Here is a 16,728-nt window from a genome sequence, read left to right as displayed (position 1 = left end):
GATAATGTGTATGTGATATAGAGTTGGTTTGTGTTTGTTGCTGAGTTTGCCATGAATCTCGTCTGCGTCTCGTCTTTGCCATAGTGCCCAAGGTAGCGGTGACTCTGGGTCTTTTGTGTGTGTGTGTGTGTGCGGAGAGAGAGCGAGAGATTGATTATGGTTGCAGATTGAATGTGATTTTGTGTGCGGTCGAGACGTGTGTCGTCTCCCGATGTGAGTATATTTACGGGATTTGGTGAGTGTATGCATCAATGTATGGGATACGGGTGATGTTTTGTTGATGGGCTTGTTGGGCTGAGCTGTTTATGGTCGAGTGTGTGTAGCCGGTGATTGTTTGAAGGCAGTCTTTATTGGCAGAAAGTGTGCGTATGTGTGTGATTCTGTGTGTCTTGGGGTGTTGGATACCCGCTGGGCTATAGAGAGGCATCAAGTTTGTGTTCTGTGTGTTGTTCCATTTTCCCATCCCAACGCTTCATATCGCTTTTTGTTGCTGCTGATCATGAATGATCTAGCAGGCTAGGGGATGGGCAAATTATGTCAGGAGTTTTTTGGAGCGAGGGATTGCGCATATGTATATACACATGCATGGTGCATCGAATCAAGGATTGCCCATTTTCCATAGCCAAGTGGTTACGTGGGGCCCACATGTGTACAGGTAGGACAGCATGTACATAGTGCATCGATTTTCATCGTCACCAGTACCAGTGTGTTTTTCCTACAATATTGAGGAGTTCGTAGCGCGTAAAACTTCTCGAGGAAGCTATCCGCGGGTCGACAATGTGAGGTAAGCAGGTGCGTCAGATGACATCTAGTGGCGTCAGGAGGTCGAATGGGGTCAATACTTGCACGTGGATGAGTACGGACACAACGTGGATGTTTTCTTGTGATAATTATGTAAAAATTCATCATGAGGACCATCTTTTGGGGCCACTACACGTGGTGGCGGGATGCATTATTGAAAAAAGTCGAGTGCCAGGTGTGCGTATGGATGCAGCAGGGTGACAATTATGCACTGCGAGGTCAGTTTTTGGCATGTTCGGGGTCCGTTTGAGGTCATCTAAAAGGCCAAGGGTGCCCAACTAATAAAGCTAAGTGTGGGAACTTGAAAATCAGAGAGAAGACCATAAAAAACGCGGAAAAGAGAGGAGGAACAGTCGCTACTGCATTTTTGCTCATTTTGGAGCCTGTTTTGGCCGTAAACTGCTCATCCGAGGTCGGATCACTACAAGAGGCTATTCATATTAGCGACGCTCAAAAAGAAAATCCCGACGTCGTTATAAGCGTCGCTATGAGCATCGCTATGAGCTGACTGGGCTAAAAAAATAACAGAGCGCGCCCAAAAACTCAAATCTCAGATCTGAGTTTTTCGGCGCCCTCAAGCAAGGAGCAGGTAACGCTCTCCCTCTCTCTCTCTCTCTCTCTCTCTCTCTCTCTCTCTCTCTTTCTTCTCCACACACACACACACACACAAACACACACACACACGAGGAGAGGAAGGAGAGCCAGGTATGCTCCTTCCCTCTCCTCACTCTCATGTTCCCTTCCCCTCTTTCTCTCTCCCTCTCTCTCTCTCTCACACACACATACACACACACACATAGTGTTTTTGAGAGAGAGAGAGAGAGAGAGAGTACAAACATAAACAAAAACGCACACACACATACATAAACAAAGAATGCACACACACATTGAGAGAGGAAAAGAGAGAGAGAGAGCATGCATAAACAAAAAACGCACGCATTGAGAGAGGAAAAGAGAGAGAGAACATGCATAAACAAAAAACGCACACATTGAAAGAGGAAAAGAGAGAGAAAACATGCATACGATCCAAAAAAACGCATACACATTGAGAGAGAAAGAGAGAGAAACTAATTTAACGTCGTAGGAAACTAATTAAAATTAAAAGACCTAAAGATCTAGCCGACGAGGAGTTGAACTCAAGACCTATTATTCAAGAGGGAAATGGCATAACCAATCTATCATACTTGGCATGGGTGATAGAAAGGTTATACCATTTATCTCTTTTTATTGGCACACACATCCACACACGCGCACACACACAAGAAGAAGAGAGTTATAACGTCGTAGGAAACTATCCTAAAAGACGTTAAAAATTAGGTTAGATGTAGACCTACGTTAAATTAGATTTAGGTTTATTTAAATTAAATTAGATTAGATTTAGGTTTATTTTTAATTAGATTTACGTTTATTTACGTTAGATTGAGATTTACGTTATATTAGATTAGATTTAGGTCTCCATAAACTGCGATGCCTGCATGAAGCGGGTGAAGAAAGCCCTCAATGGAATATAGGGTATTGCTGCCTTCACTCATGGTGGGCTCCGTCGATCCAAAAGTACTGGTAAAATGTCTTCAGAAGATAGGGAAGAAGGTGGATCTTCAGGGCGGCAAGAGTCACTACATCCCCGACACAATGACCATCTAGACAACCTCTAGTCATTCAACAGCAACTTCAAAGTTAGTAACAAGAGCAAGAACGGTCTAAAGGGCCAATTGCTGTCGTCAGATGTGGATGGAGATGAGGCAGCGTCACCGCCGGAAGTTAACTCTCACATCTTTAGTGATGAGAATGCCAACTCTTGCCGATTTATGTGAAAAATTATGTGTTAAATCAGTTTTAAGGTTCTTATAATCCCTGTTAGTTTAGTTCTTTGTTTTTAATATAACATAATTTACGTTAGATTTAGATTTATGTTATATTAGATTAGACTTAGGTTTATTTAGGTTTACCCACACACACACACAAGAAGAAGAGAGTTTTAACGTCGTAGGAAACTATCCCAAAAGACGTTAAAGATTAGGTTAGATGTAGACTTACGTTGAATTAGATTTAGGTTTATTTTTAGTTAGATTTACGTTTATTTAGATTTACGCTTATTTACGTTAGATCGAGTCCACGCAAGAATTACTTACGGTTTAGGGTTTAGAGTTAGACAAACAGTGAAAAGATCTACTGTGAAAAGATGTTAAGATGCTGTGAAGTGCTACAGCTAGAGAAGAGGCAAAGGGGTTTTGTCCACTACATGCAGTATCATGTAGACGTGGGTCTGTAGATTTCTTGTACCCACAAATATAGGTATTGACCAATAAAGACAAGATTATAACCCGGTGGTTTTGATCTCCGTGCACCTCTAGACCGAGGTGTGCGGGGATTGGACATGACTAGAGAATGTGAGGTAAAGAGAGAGAGAGAGAGAGAGAGAGAGAGAGAGAGAGAGAGAGAGAGAGAGAGAGAGAAGACGAAGAATGCCAATAGAATATTAAATTTGTTGTCCAGGTTATAAGATTTTTATCCTCATTATGAGTAGTGACGAGGATGTGGGACCGTCCAACCAAAACACCTATCTCTCAACGAGGGTCTTATGTCCTTGTAATCAATGCAAGCATACTGTGCGACGGACAAGACGTATTTCTTTGCATCACGTTCATGAATTTGGCGAGTTCGATCCATCTATTATAGATGGAGTTGTTGCCAATTATAACTCGTCGGACTCTGACGCTGGCCAACAAGCAGCAATCTTGCAACCCAATAGACGTGTTCGCAGGCGCTTTGGTCAAGCAGCATATGTGAGGTCACAAGATGTAGCCTCTGACAGCTCGGGGGATGATCATGCAGAGCACATTCCCAACGAGGCAATGTTTGAGCCCGAGATTGATGAAATGATCGAGACGATCATGGATTCAGAAAGGCTTATCTATGATGATATGAAAAGTGAAGCCGATACGCCATTGTATAATGGAGCACGTATGTTTAGATTGAAAGCACTCCTGGTTCTTCTCAACATGCAGGCAAAGTTTGGATGGAGTGACACTAGCGTCACAACGCTTTTCAGGTGATCTATTACAATTAGTTTACTTTAATAAAACTCTAAATGTATAATGATCTGATAGATTTTTACACGACTGTATCGTATTTTTATGTTGTGTAGATTTCTTAAAGAGCACATACTACCAGCTGACAATGTGATGCCAGATTCCCGAGATGAAGCAAGAAAGATTTTGCGAAACTTGGGGATGGATTACAATTCTATCCACGCTTGTCCTAATGACTGCATTCTTTTCAGAGGGGAATACATAGACATGGAGAAGTGTCCGAAATGCGATTTCGAAAGATATCGAGTAGATCTCCACGGGACAAAAATTCCACAAAAGGTTTTGCGACATTTTCCTCTGCTTCCTCGCATCAAGCATTTCTTCGAATGTAATTCCATGGCCGCCCTAGCATCATGGCATGAGGAGAATAAATCTTCGGATAGTGTGCTACGAATTCCTGCAGATTGCGCAGCCTGGAAACATATAGATGGAACATGGTCGGATTTTGCCAGGGAAGCTCGAAATTTGCGCTTAGGCCTGGCTATGGATGGCGTAAATCCATTTGGTCAAAGATCAACATCTTACAGTGTATGGCCCGTTGTCATCGTCAACTACAACATTCCCCCGTGGTTGACTACGAAGAAGGGGCACCTATGGCTAAGCTTGATTGTGCCAGGGCGATATAAAGTGGAGAATATGGATGTGTATCTTCGTCCACTATTGAAAGAGCTACAACAATTGTGGATTGGCATAGAGATGGTGTATATGAGCCGACACACAGGACGACGGAATGCTTTGATCAGAGGCATTCTAATGTGGACCATGCATGACTATCCCGGGCTAACAGAATGTTCAGGTGATCTATTGACACTCCTCACTCACACTGTAAATCTTGTTTTTTCCCATAGTTGATCTATTATCATGTGTATACATGCAGGGCTTCAAACAAGCGGATACAGAGCATGTGTCACATGTGGACCTAAACTGAATGCACGTAGGGTGCCCTCACTGAAGAAGCAAATCTACGAAGGTCATCAAGCGTATCTTCTAGAGAATCATGTGTTACGTGACGATTTTTGGGAAGAGAGCCACCAAGGATGTCTGCACAAGCATGGTTAGAGCAGAAGGAGATGTGCGATGACGGATTGCCTCCAGGGATGAAGAGACTATCTCTATGGTACGAGTTACCATACTGGCCCCGACTCATGATCAATCACTTGCTCGATCCAATGCACATATTCAAGAATGTGGGTAATCTACTATGGGACCATCTGACCGGCAAGAAAGATACTTTGGGAGCCAGAGTTGACCTTAGAAAGGTGGATCGTATGGAGCAATATTGGCCGTAAACAGCGTCTGATGGATCGATAAAACTCCTTAAAGCACCATGGATTTTCACAGGAGCCCAAGAACGCAAAGTAAAAGAGACCATTCGATCCTTGCGGACCCCCACTGGCGTAATGCACTCGCTCCGAACGTGTTTTACTAAAGAAGGAAAGCTTACCGGTTTGAAGTCACACGATTGGCATAAAATGTGTCAGGTACGTTCATAGTGGACTTTAATATCATTGCATAAAATGTGGACTTTAATATCATTGCTGCACATACTTTACAGTTTATTTTACCGGTTGCCATTGAGGGATGTTTGTCTCTCGACATCCGTAACACAATCTACAAACTTGCAAAGCTGGTGCAATGGATCTCACAAAAGGAGATCAACGTAGACTCCATACCATTCGCCAAACTAAATGCTGCGGAGCTTGTGTGCATGTTTGAGAAACATTTTCCTACTACCATGCTAACCATTCAGGTGCATCTTCTTGTTCACATAGTTGATGAGGTGGAAATAGCTGGCACAGTTCATTCCAGATGGATGTTCTTCTTAGAACGTTTCATGAAAACGCTTAAGGGATATGTGCGTCAAAAGGCACGTCCGGAGGGTAGCATGGCAGAAGGTTGGTTGGTATCAGAGTCCCTAGTGTACATTGGAGAGTGGCTAGACGGATTTGATAAAGCCCGGGACACGCTATGGCGAACCATAGATGATGAGCGCATATCTGGGATTGTCATGTGCAATCTCGGTGTTGAGAAGAAGATGACGGAAGATCTAGAGGCTAAAATCAACCGATTTTGCATGCTTCACAATCCAGTGATGCAAAAGTGGATTTCACAATATGAGGATGCAAAGCAAGAGCGACAAAGGGCACGAATCGAGTGGAGACGGGGAAGACGACCACCGATGCACTATCCGACGGGTCTGGAGAGCCTACCAACCTTCATGAGCTTAAGATGGTTGCACAACCAATTGAAAAGCGCACAACAATGCGGTGACGAAGTGACTGAGGAAGAGTGGGAGTACTCTCGGGGTTGCGCGACCAAGGTAAGTTTGCAATGTACGACTAGCTAGTGACTTTATTTCTAAACGTTTGAACGGCCACTCATAATCTTTGTTCGTTGTAGTATAAGTCATACACAGCAGCATGGTGTAAAGGTCGACATTTTAGGGTGGAACGGATCGACAAAAAGCGTTTTACTCAAGATTGTGGAATCATGGCAAAATTTGAACAGTCTAGTCGACGACGTTCCTCTGATGCAGATCCTGTGGTGGCGGAACTCACTTACTTCGGCACGCTGCAAGAGATTTTGAGGATCGATTACAGAGGATTTTTTGTCGACTTGTTCGACGTGCAATGGTTCAAGATAATCATGGAGGGTCGCAACGCTACTGTGCGTAGAGGAGAGTCTGGTTTTCTTGAGGTGGATTCTACTAAGAAATGGACTGACCTAAGAGACACTTTCGTACTACCCGAGCATTGTGAACAAGTAAGTATGTAAATAGTTAACATCCCCCTTTTACAAGTTATGTGCTTGAAAGCTCTCATGTAAGTTATGTGGCTCTGGCAGGTAATATTTCATCCTACAAAGTCTACATCAAACTGGTGGTACGTCATAGAGGTAGCCCCTCGTAGTGCAAGGACGTATGAAGGCTACCATGTGCCAATCACAACGGCATCAATGGAGGAGATCAGAGAAGATGCTCAATCAGAAGCCGCTGCGGTGGTGCCAGACGAGCATCAAGATGCTACTACTCTATATGGGGTGCATGCAGAGGAGCTACAAAATGAAACAGAGGATATGTGTTTAAACGGAGAGCTCTATATAGATATAGGAAGTTATGCTGAGTTATGCGAGGATGAGAGAGAGATCTCTTAAAGCCACAAATATTGTATTTGAACAATTTTGCTCCGTGTTGTAAAAGCTCTGGCTCTCTAAGTACCTTCCATGGTGTATAACGCTCTTTTCTACTCGCGCTCACATCTTTTGATTGAAAATTCTAAGTTTTCGACTTGCCTCTTCTATCACTCAATTCATTGCGTCATTCTATTTATATGCGTCATTACGTCATTGTATTTAATGGTCTTTGCGTCATTGTCTACTCTATTCATTCAATATTAAGTTTAAATATTCGTGTGTTTAATGCAGGTATGGATGATGAGGAGTTTCTTTCTTCTTTGTCACCGCAGCAGAGACAGTGGTACGTGGAGCGTCATCGCTCTGGCGCATCATCGCGCGTTCCTACTCCATCCGCATCTCCCTCTCTTTCGGAGCATTCGGCGCGCACCGAAGCTTCGGCGTCGACGAGACGATCTTCACACTCGTCTAGACACCGGCGCTCTAGTGGTGGCGGTGGCGGTTGTTATGGGGATTCCGCCGCCGATGCCTCCACACCGCCTCGTGTTCGACGAGGCTCTTTACCCTCCCCTTCTTTGCCCGCCCCCACACCAGCCACAGCATCGCCATCTACATCAGGTTTTGCGCGGCTGACTGTTCCTAGCAGCTACACACCTCTACCTACTCCACCAGGAGCCACCCCACTCGACACTCCTCGCTTCGTGGCCCAGACGCCGGTGGAGACACCTGACGTCTGTACCCCCATCGACACGCCGCTAGAGACCCCTGCCGGGACACCCAGGTTCACGTGTCACCGGCCAGAGGGCTTGCCTTACTCCGTCGACTTTAGCGGCGGCATCATCATGGATGATGACGGCAAGAAGGTGATCTCGTGCATGCGTGGTCTTTGCTCTCAGCAGTTTAGACACTACATACTAAACAAATGGAGCGAAGTACCAAGTGATTTAAAAAACAGAGTCATCAGCATAATTCATGATGAGTTTCCCGTTCCAACACGGGATCAGCGCTTCAATGAAGACCTGATGAAGATTTGAATGCGCGAATACTGCAAACACAAGCGTTCCGAAGTGCAAAAAGCAATCAAGAATGGGTGGAACAGGCCAGATTGGCTGGCCAAAAAAGATTGGAAGAATGCGAAGAAAGCAGCACGCGAGAATCCCGACAAGTGGAAGCAACAAAAGGATGCAGCCAGAGCACGAGTAGAGGCAGGGAGCTCGCACCACTTGGGGAGCTGTGGATGGGCATCATTTGAGGCCGATTTTGTAAGTGTTTTCGCATTGCTCTTTATGTTCGATAGTTTAGGGTTTATGAGTTTTTTAATTCTAACATAATGAAATCTTTGTATGTTTTGACAGTGGTCGATGACAGGACGTGATCCCACACCGTACGAGCGCGAGTACGCAGGCAGGAAGGGCTTAAACGCCCTGATGGACATTATCAGTTCTCACGGCGGCATGGTTAGTATTAGGGTTTACTCTTTTCTATTTTTTGTATTGTTTTATAAATGTCGTTATATGTTTATACTTACTGAAAACTGTCTTATTGTCTTTTTTTGCAGAATCCGACAGATACGCCGCTTCGACGCGATGAGATGTCTGACTAGACGACGTCAGTTTAGCCGTAGCTAGATAGCATTAGTTTAGGGTTTCTCATAGCTTATGTATCATGAGACGGATTTTATACGTCTTTTTGAACCATGTATATTATTACATTTGTCACCGCAATTCCTTTTGCCAATCAATTCTTTATGCCTATGATGTTGTACAATTGTCATTATTACATTTGCCAATCAATTCATTTTGCCTATGATGTGTACAATTGTCAATTTTACGCTAGTCAATTTTGCAAACAATGCGTCTTGTGGGTGACTATTTTGGGTCTATTATCTACCCTTGCACTTTTTTTAAAAAGTGAATCAAGTACAATATGGTTGATGGGTGACAGGGCATTCAATGCCCTGTCACCAAAAAAAATTTCTCTCGGGCGTCGCTATTTATGGCTCTGTAGCGTCGCTATGAGCGTCGCTATAGTCTTCTGTGTAAACGTCGCTATGAGCGTCTCTATATAGCGACGCCTATAGCGACGCTCGTAGCGACGGTTTTAGCGACGCCGGGGGTTATAAAAACCCAGTGTATTTCCGTCGCTAACAGCGTCACAAGAGCACACAACCTCTTGTAGTGGATTTGAGCACTTTGACATTGTAGACTGGGGTTTTGGGCCGTTCCGGACGCGATGGCGCTGTCCATTTTTCTAAATTCCTCACTCTTTTTCTGCTATTTTTGCTGTGTAAGTCTCTGCTATGAGCGAAGCTTCTGCTCCAGTTTGTGATTGTATCTGGCATATTTTACCCATATTGTGTGAGCTATTTGTCCCATTGGTGTCAGCCCAAGCTCATTTGTATCTAAATATCAGAAATTCTCCTCTTTTGAGCTGAGTTTTTTTTTTTGTGTGTGTGTGTGTGTGTCTCTGTGTGGAGTGGGAAAGTGGATAGTCTCTCTCCTCTCGCTCCATCGGTGTGTTCCTTGTCTCGGCCAGGTGGATTGTGTAAGCCGAGTGGTGCCCCATAGTGTGTGTGTATCATTCCAAGAGTGTGTGTCGGGTCATTATAGAGGCATTGTGTGTGTTTCCATCCCGCTCACAACGTTATCAAAGTAATATCTCTTTTTAATCATTGAAAAGGTTGTTCGCTCCAGAAAATACAAGATCATTATGTGTGAGAACATTCTTTTGTAAAAGCTTATAACTGACATGGATTTTTCTCCCATTAATACATACGCTGTTTTGAATCTTGTTTCTACACATACTTGTTTATTCTTAACTTGTTCAAGTTTTTGATTGAAATATGCAATTTCTTTGATGTGGAGGACAAATGTTTTCAATGTTGGTGTCTTTTAATGCTTTGTCGCGTGATTTTGTTTAAAATTATAGTTTGAAGTTATTGTGACGTTAATTTTAAGTGCTTTTTAAATAGTGACCTTGGGGGTATATAAGTGACTTTCTAAATTTTAAACTTCATTTCTCACATTCACAAAACTCTAGCTCTAAGCTCTCTTCGCATCTTCTTCACGAACGAACCCATGGCAATGTCTTCTGATGCACTTCTCACACAAATAGAAAAGGTAGGACTTGTGGATCAAGCACATGAACTACTCAGTGTGTTCGAGGGGACAATTGACATGCAAGCCACTATCAACCTTCATATAGAGGCATTCAAAATCTTTCTTGACTACATGGCGGAGCATATGCAAGAATATGTCATAGTCCTTAAGGGATCTGACATGGCATGGCCGCCGGTGGATTTCCTCAAACATCTCTATGCGGGACAATTTTTTTTTTCCAATTGTGGAGGTTTATTAAAGACCTCATGAAATGGGAATGTAGGACATAGGATGAGGATGATCTCATAGATTTTGGCATGACGTGCATAGGCCCAACTGCACCCATTGACTCTGCCATCTGTATCGCCTCGTCCTCCGGCACCCTGTCCTTTAGTCGCACTGCCATGACTACTTCTCTGTCTGGCTTGTCACTCGCCCCAAGGGGGCGACGAGTGACGAGGTCTACTATTTGCCGTCATGGTGGAAAAAGGTCTTCGATGTCCCAATGGGGATACAAGGTGATCGATATCTTTCAATGGCACATCGGACAGTCTGAACGCACGTGCATGTTGTAGACAATGTAGTAGAGGTGGAAATGATGGCCACAACCCAAAGAGTAGAAGTCGTTGTCGTTAAACAGGTCAAGACAAATGCAACACTCTACATGGTCTCCCAGTTTGGCTTGTACTCCCATCGAAAGCTTGCGCGTGTCCAAAACCCACATTAGGCATGTAAGGCTAGAGTGGTATCCAGGGCTGAACTCTGTGTGTGCTGGGGAAGTAGCTCAGGTAAGCATGCAGTTGTGTGAAGTTCTCCGCTTGGAAGTAAGCAATGCGACGCTCAATGGTGGAGTCCCCCAAAGCTGCTCTAGTGTCTCTAAGTGCCTTCTCAAACTCTCCAACCCTCTACTGTGCTGTGGCCAGCTCTCGCGTAAGCTCATGTACATGGCTGCGGAGCTCTAGAGAGGGGTCAACCTACAACAAACACAAAATTAAAAAATTAACTTTTCACTTTTTTTGAAATTATAAAAACCATAGATGAGTGAATGTACCTGAGAAGCTGTAAAGGCAGTACTAGGCGCTAGCTAGGTGGAAGATCTGTTCAATGGAGGTGGCTTCTCCGGTGGTGTAGAGAAAGCCACGTGATTGTGAAAAAACAAAAAGTCCATAATGATAAGAATAATAAATGACATTCATAACCAAAGATAAGGAAACATTGGAAAGGTTATATATACCGTGGAAGAAGTAGCGATAGAAATATGGTCATGTCTGTGTGGGCTATCATGCGGTGTAGTATGTAACGACACCGAGTATAAAAAAAAAGTATTACCCACCACTCTACCAATTAAATATTGGTAGGGGAAGACTACAGAAATGTACCTGAGAAGGGCCTCCTTGCTATGCAAACCGATCGACAAGGTGGCTGAGTGTGTCCCCCACAGAACGGACCTCCCGTCCAAGCTGTGTGTTGAGGCCTTGAACTAAGCTCCAAGGATCCATTGACTCTACTCGACGTCGACGAGCTCGATGACTTGTGAACTCGGTTATTTTGGGGAGCCTTTTTGCTGCTGCCCCAGTCTACCATAAAACTTATGTGGATAGAGATATTGATTCACCTGTACATGTAGTATGATCCATCCCATTGCCTTGATGCAGTGTTTCGAATAACTGTGAATTTCTTGGCTTGTTGTCTTAAGTGCTTTTGCAAGGAAAGAAGATTCCCTTGAGCTCTAGAATCTAGGAGTGCATGAGTCTCTACCTACTTATCTCCAAGTTTGACTTGTATTATTGGATCCATTGTATGCTCTTCGTCAAAATCCACCATATTGATGACATTGATCTGTAATGGCCGCCCATGATGTTGTTGTTGTCGTAGAAGCTTTTGTTTAGCAATTTGTTCCTTTGCTTTGTTTTAAGCTTCCTTGACTATTCGTTGTTTATCTTGAGATATTTTATTGTCCACGTGTATTTGGTGAAGCATATGTTGGGTTAGTGGCAAATAATACTTTTAAAGCCGACATCCGCTAATCTAGTTAGGCATTTCTTCACCATCCAATGTAGCAAGCTTGATGGCCCCGCTTGGTGATAAATCTTTGATCACAAGGGTCCAATCTCTCGCTTTTTAAGCTTCTTAGCATATTGTTTTAACGTATACACCAGGATATATTCTCCTTTAAAACTCTTTAGAGCATACATGTTTATCAAAAAACTCTTTTTGCCTTCTCTTTTGAGCGTAGATAGAAGCTACAACTTTTAGACGAAGCTTATCTGATTTTCAAGGTCATCGGCACAATCGCCAGTTTTTTACCATTGGGCCCTTAGCGAAGCCAAAACAAAACAATCGGCGATTGTGCCACCGTAGACCATCGAGACGAGAGCGGATGACCATGAAACATTGTAGGGGCAAGGAAAGCACCTAAATCCCTATCCCGTTGCAAAGGTTCATGGGCATCGCAATGGTCTACGATGGCACAATCGTCAGTTTTTTACCATTGGGCCCTTAGCGAAGCCAAAACAAAAAAATTGGCGATCGTGCCACCATAGACCAGCAATACTGGAGCGGATGGCAATGAAACATTGGAAGGGAAGAAAAAGAACATGAATCCCTACCCCTGCAAATTTTAATGGGCATCACAATCCATCTCGACGGTCTACGGTGGCACAATCGCCATTTTCTTACCATTGGGCCCTTAGCGAAGCCAAAACAAAAAAATTGGAGATTGTGCCACCCTAGACCACCGAGACGGGAGCAGATGGGCATAAAACATTGTAGGGGTAGGAAAAAAACCCAGATCCCTACCCTTGCAAAGTTTCATGGCCATAGCAATCCGTGTCAATGGTCTACGGTGACACAATCGTCGCCAGTGTTTTTCCATTCGGCCCTTAGTGAAGCCAAAACAAAAAAATTGGCGATTGTACCACTCTAGACCTACGAGACAGGAGCAGATGGCCATGAAACATTGCAAGGGCAGTGAAAGCACCTAAATACCAGCCCTTGCAAAGTTTCATGGGCATTGCAATCCGTCTCGATGGTCTACGGTGGCACAATCGCCAGTTTTTTACAATTGGGCCCTTAAGCGAAGCCAAAACGAAAAATTTGGCGCGGGAGCGGATGGCTATGAAACATTGCACAGGCAAGGAAAGAACCTAAATCCCTGTCCCTAAAAATTTTCATGGGTGTCGTAATCCGTCTCGATAGTCTACGGTGGCACAATTGTCAGTTTTTTTCTATTGGGCCCTTAGAGAAGCCAAAATAAAAAATTTGGCAATTGTGCCCCCCTAGACCAATGAGACAAGAGCGGATGGCCATGAAACATTGCAAGGTTAGAAAAAGCATGTAAATCCCCACCCTTGCAAAGTTTCATGGGCATCGCAATCAGTCTCGACGGTCTGCAATGGCAGAATCGTAAGTTTTTTGACCATAGGGCCCTTATTGAAGCCAAAACAAAAACATTGGCAATTGTGCTACTCTAGACCAACGAGACGGGAGGGGATGCCCATGAAACATTGCATGAGCATGGAAAGAACCTAAATCTCCGTCCTTGCAAAGTTTCATGGGCATCGTAATCCATCTCGATGGTCTACGGTTGCACATCGCCAATATTTTTCCATTGGGCCCAACGAGACGGGAACGGATGGACATGAAACATTACAAGGGTAGGGAAATCATGTAAATCCCTACCCCTAAAAAGTTTCATGAGCATCGCAATCCGTTTTGATGGTCTACGGTGGCACAATCGTCATTTTTTTACCATTGGGCCCTTAGCGAAGCCAAAACAAAAAAATGGCGATTGTGCCACCTTAGACCGACGAGACGGGCACTGATGGCCATGAAACTTTGTAGGGACAGGGAAAGCACCTAAATCCATACCCCTTCAAAGTTTCATGGGCATTGTAATCCGTCTCGACAGTCTGCAGTAAGACAGCAACGTAAGACCGTGAATCTTTAATAAAATTAGATGAATGGTAAACCAAAATAACAACTTATGAATCGTAATTTCAAAAATGAACATCAAATGAACAAGGGAAAGTACAACACCATAATATAGAATATCAATGAAGCAGAGTATAAAATAATAGAAATGATCGAAAGGGCCAAAAAGGTGGAATGGCAAATAACACGAATGTAGGGGTCATCTCTAACACTCATCATCACAAGTATCATCTACAGAAGCAACTCCAATATCATCTACAAGGTTTGCAAATGCACGGGGGAAGATTGCACACAGTGCTGGTGTCTATTATTCTCTCCTCTCCTCTCTTCTCTTTCGCCATGCCAATGTACAACTCCACTCTAGGAGGTGCATTCACACGTACCCTCTCACTCTCTCCAATCACGATTATGGTTATGCGTTTTGTCAGGTATGAAAATTCACGATTTTATTGCTTGTAGCATGTTGTTCTCGATATTTTACAGGGCCACCGCGTATAGTAGTGGTATTAGAGCCAAGGTCATGCTCTTGGTAACAAGCAAAACACTGGGAGTGTACAATTTGCATTTCAGCAAGATAGATCTTCGAGATTGTGCACAAAAGCTAAGTACAGTTACATTGTTCCAAATTGTTTTATTTAGTTCCTTCTTAATATTGTATAATCCTTCCAAAGCCCGGGATGTGTTATTGGTAATACTTCTTCGATTTTGATGAGGGAAAGTGACATGAATAAGATAGTAAGAATAATGATATTTTAGGAAAGCATAAAAACATTGTTAATATAGTAATTAATTCTTGTTAGCATCATTGTAATTATTAATGAGGTGGATATCAGGATGCATGCAATTATCAAAATTATTTTATTAGATCGGAGGTATATGTAAGAATAAGAAGCAAGAGGAATTGTAATAGCAGTTGATGAAGATGAAATTTTAATGCGTTTCCATCCATCCCATACCTATTGTCTCAGCTTGGCTGCTCTCTTTCTCTATCTTATCATGGGACATGACCCCAAGAGACCTTAGAAATTTATTTGTTCATTTAAAACGTCTGTCATTGTTTTTGGCTACTCGCCATTCTGAGTTGTCTATCTAGTCGTGTTACTACCCTCGTACGTTGTTGTCCATATCCAAGCCACCTTCTAGCTCCTATGGCTTATGGGTCTGCATTCTCGGCAACTTATTGAAAGAGCCATGTCATGATAACTAGCCTGGTTTCACACCCTTGACCAACCCCTCTACTCCCCACATGCAGCCTTTCAACGAGTAGTTGCAACTTGAACAAACCACTCTCGAAGTGCACATGTAGCCATTCGATACCATGAGCACAAAGAGCACTTGTCCCTAGTTGCACCGTTCAATCATTTTCATGGCGGCGTCTATCTCTCTCTTGCTCTCCTTATAACGGAAGTTGGCCGTCACTCTGCCACCATGAAAACTCTCAAAAAGAGCAGCTCTCTCTCTATTTTTCCCCACTCCTTGGTGGTTGTGGACTACCAACCCACAAGTACACAGAAGGGGCAGCCTCATCTGCAGTCCAACTAATTGTTGTCCTCTCATAATTGCACACACACACACACCCACTCTCAAGTTTGTCAACCATGCGGACTCGCTCTCTGCTACTACTGCAGTGGCCAAACTGGTGCCACCTAACTCTCTCTCTCTCTCTCTCTCTCTCTCTCTCTCTCTCTCTCTCTCTCTCTCTCTCTCTCTCTCTCTCTCTCTCTCTCTCTCTCTCTCTCTCTGTGTGTGGCCGACAACCACTAGCTTAAGTATAGCTGCATGCCAACACTCAGAGAGGTACACCTGTCCTCCAACTACCCATGGCCCTCCCTTGCGCATGCAGAACACTCACATCTCTCTCTCTCTTTTCCCACCAACTCGCCCTGTTCCTCTGTTACCATAGTTATCTCTCTCTCTCTCTCTCTCTCTCTCTCTCTCTCTCTCTCTCTCTCTCTCTCTCTCTCTCTCTCTCTCTCTCTCTCTCTCTCTCTCTCTCTCTCTCTCTCTCTCTCTCTCTCTCTCTCTCTCACCTACCACACAAGAGGCGGTGAGCACATCCCATATGCAGTCCAACTCAATCTTGCTCTCTTTGTTTTTCCCTCGTTGCTGTAGTATAAGTGCGCACACAGACTCTTGGTTGCCGAAACTGCCGCCAACCAACTGACCTTCACACGTGACCCATGCAAGAATTTTCCATAGCCGCAAAATTTACTGGTCCTACAGGGTTGCATGCCAAAGAGTTCTGCATGGACCTCTTGAGAGTTGCACCAACCAAACCACCTGCCCTTTATCTCTAGCATGGCGCCAGGTAGTAGGAGCCCACACTTCAACCACCTCTCGCTCTCCTCGCTTATCACCTTCTTAGGCTGCTAATTCATTCCAGCCTAACCCACTATGTCTGCCATGCGACCACTGGCGCTCCAACCTCTTTGGTAGGCCGCATGTGCCTTGCATTGATTGTGATTGCCAACTTTTGCCTAGCTCGACCTCTTCAGGTTATTCGCTACAGCCACCTTGGACGGCTTGACTCGCAAGTGGAAGGACAATTTAGTGAGCTCTATTTGCCCTGATTATACACACATCATGTTCTTGGCTTCGTTGACGTTGACATTAGACAGTTGGACGGCTCAGTTTGTTGATATGAGGGCATAACCGCTTGGTGTAATGGCAAT

General features: G+C 43.9%; 1 protein-coding gene across 1 annotated transcript; it reads left to right on the top strand.

Annotated features, from left to right (window-relative positions):
• The first annotated feature begins 8,053 nt into the window (after nt 1-8,053).
• LOC147424854 (uncharacterized) lies at nt 8,054-8,777 on the top strand. Its single transcript, XM_086500260.1, has 3 exons — nt 8,054-8,287; nt 8,381-8,482; nt 8,584-8,777. The coding sequence occupies exons 1-3, from the start codon at nt 8,060-8,062 to the stop codon at nt 8,626-8,628; spliced, it is 375 nt and encodes a 124-aa protein (XP_086356386.1). The 5' UTR covers nt 8,054-8,059; the 3' UTR covers nt 8,629-8,777.
• Nucleotides 8,778-16,728: the final 7,951 nt, after the last annotated feature.

This window comes from Adiantum capillus-veneris, chromosome 25 (assembly GCF_014529385.1).
Source record: "Adiantum capillus-veneris isolate H3 chromosome 25, ASM1452938v2, whole genome shotgun sequence".
Classification (NCBI taxonomy): domain Eukaryota; kingdom Viridiplantae; phylum Streptophyta; class Polypodiopsida; order Polypodiales; family Pteridaceae; genus Adiantum; species Adiantum capillus-veneris.
This window is presented reverse-complemented; position numbering and strand designations above follow the sequence as displayed.

Excerpts from the sequence above, each read along its gene's own strand:
- LOC147424854 (XM_086500260.1), top strand. The coding sequence starts at position 8,060 with ATGCGCGAATACTGCAAACACAAGCGTTCCGAAGTGCAAAAAGCAATC. Across the intron at positions 8,288-8,380 it reads CATCATTTGAGGCCGATTTT|TGGTCGATGACAGGACGTGA; the intron begins GTAAGTGTTTTC and ends ATGTTTTGACAG. Across the intron at positions 8,483-8,583 it reads TCAGTTCTCACGGCGGCATG|AATCCGACAGATACGCCGCT; the intron begins GTTAGTATTAGG and ends CTTTTTTTGCAG.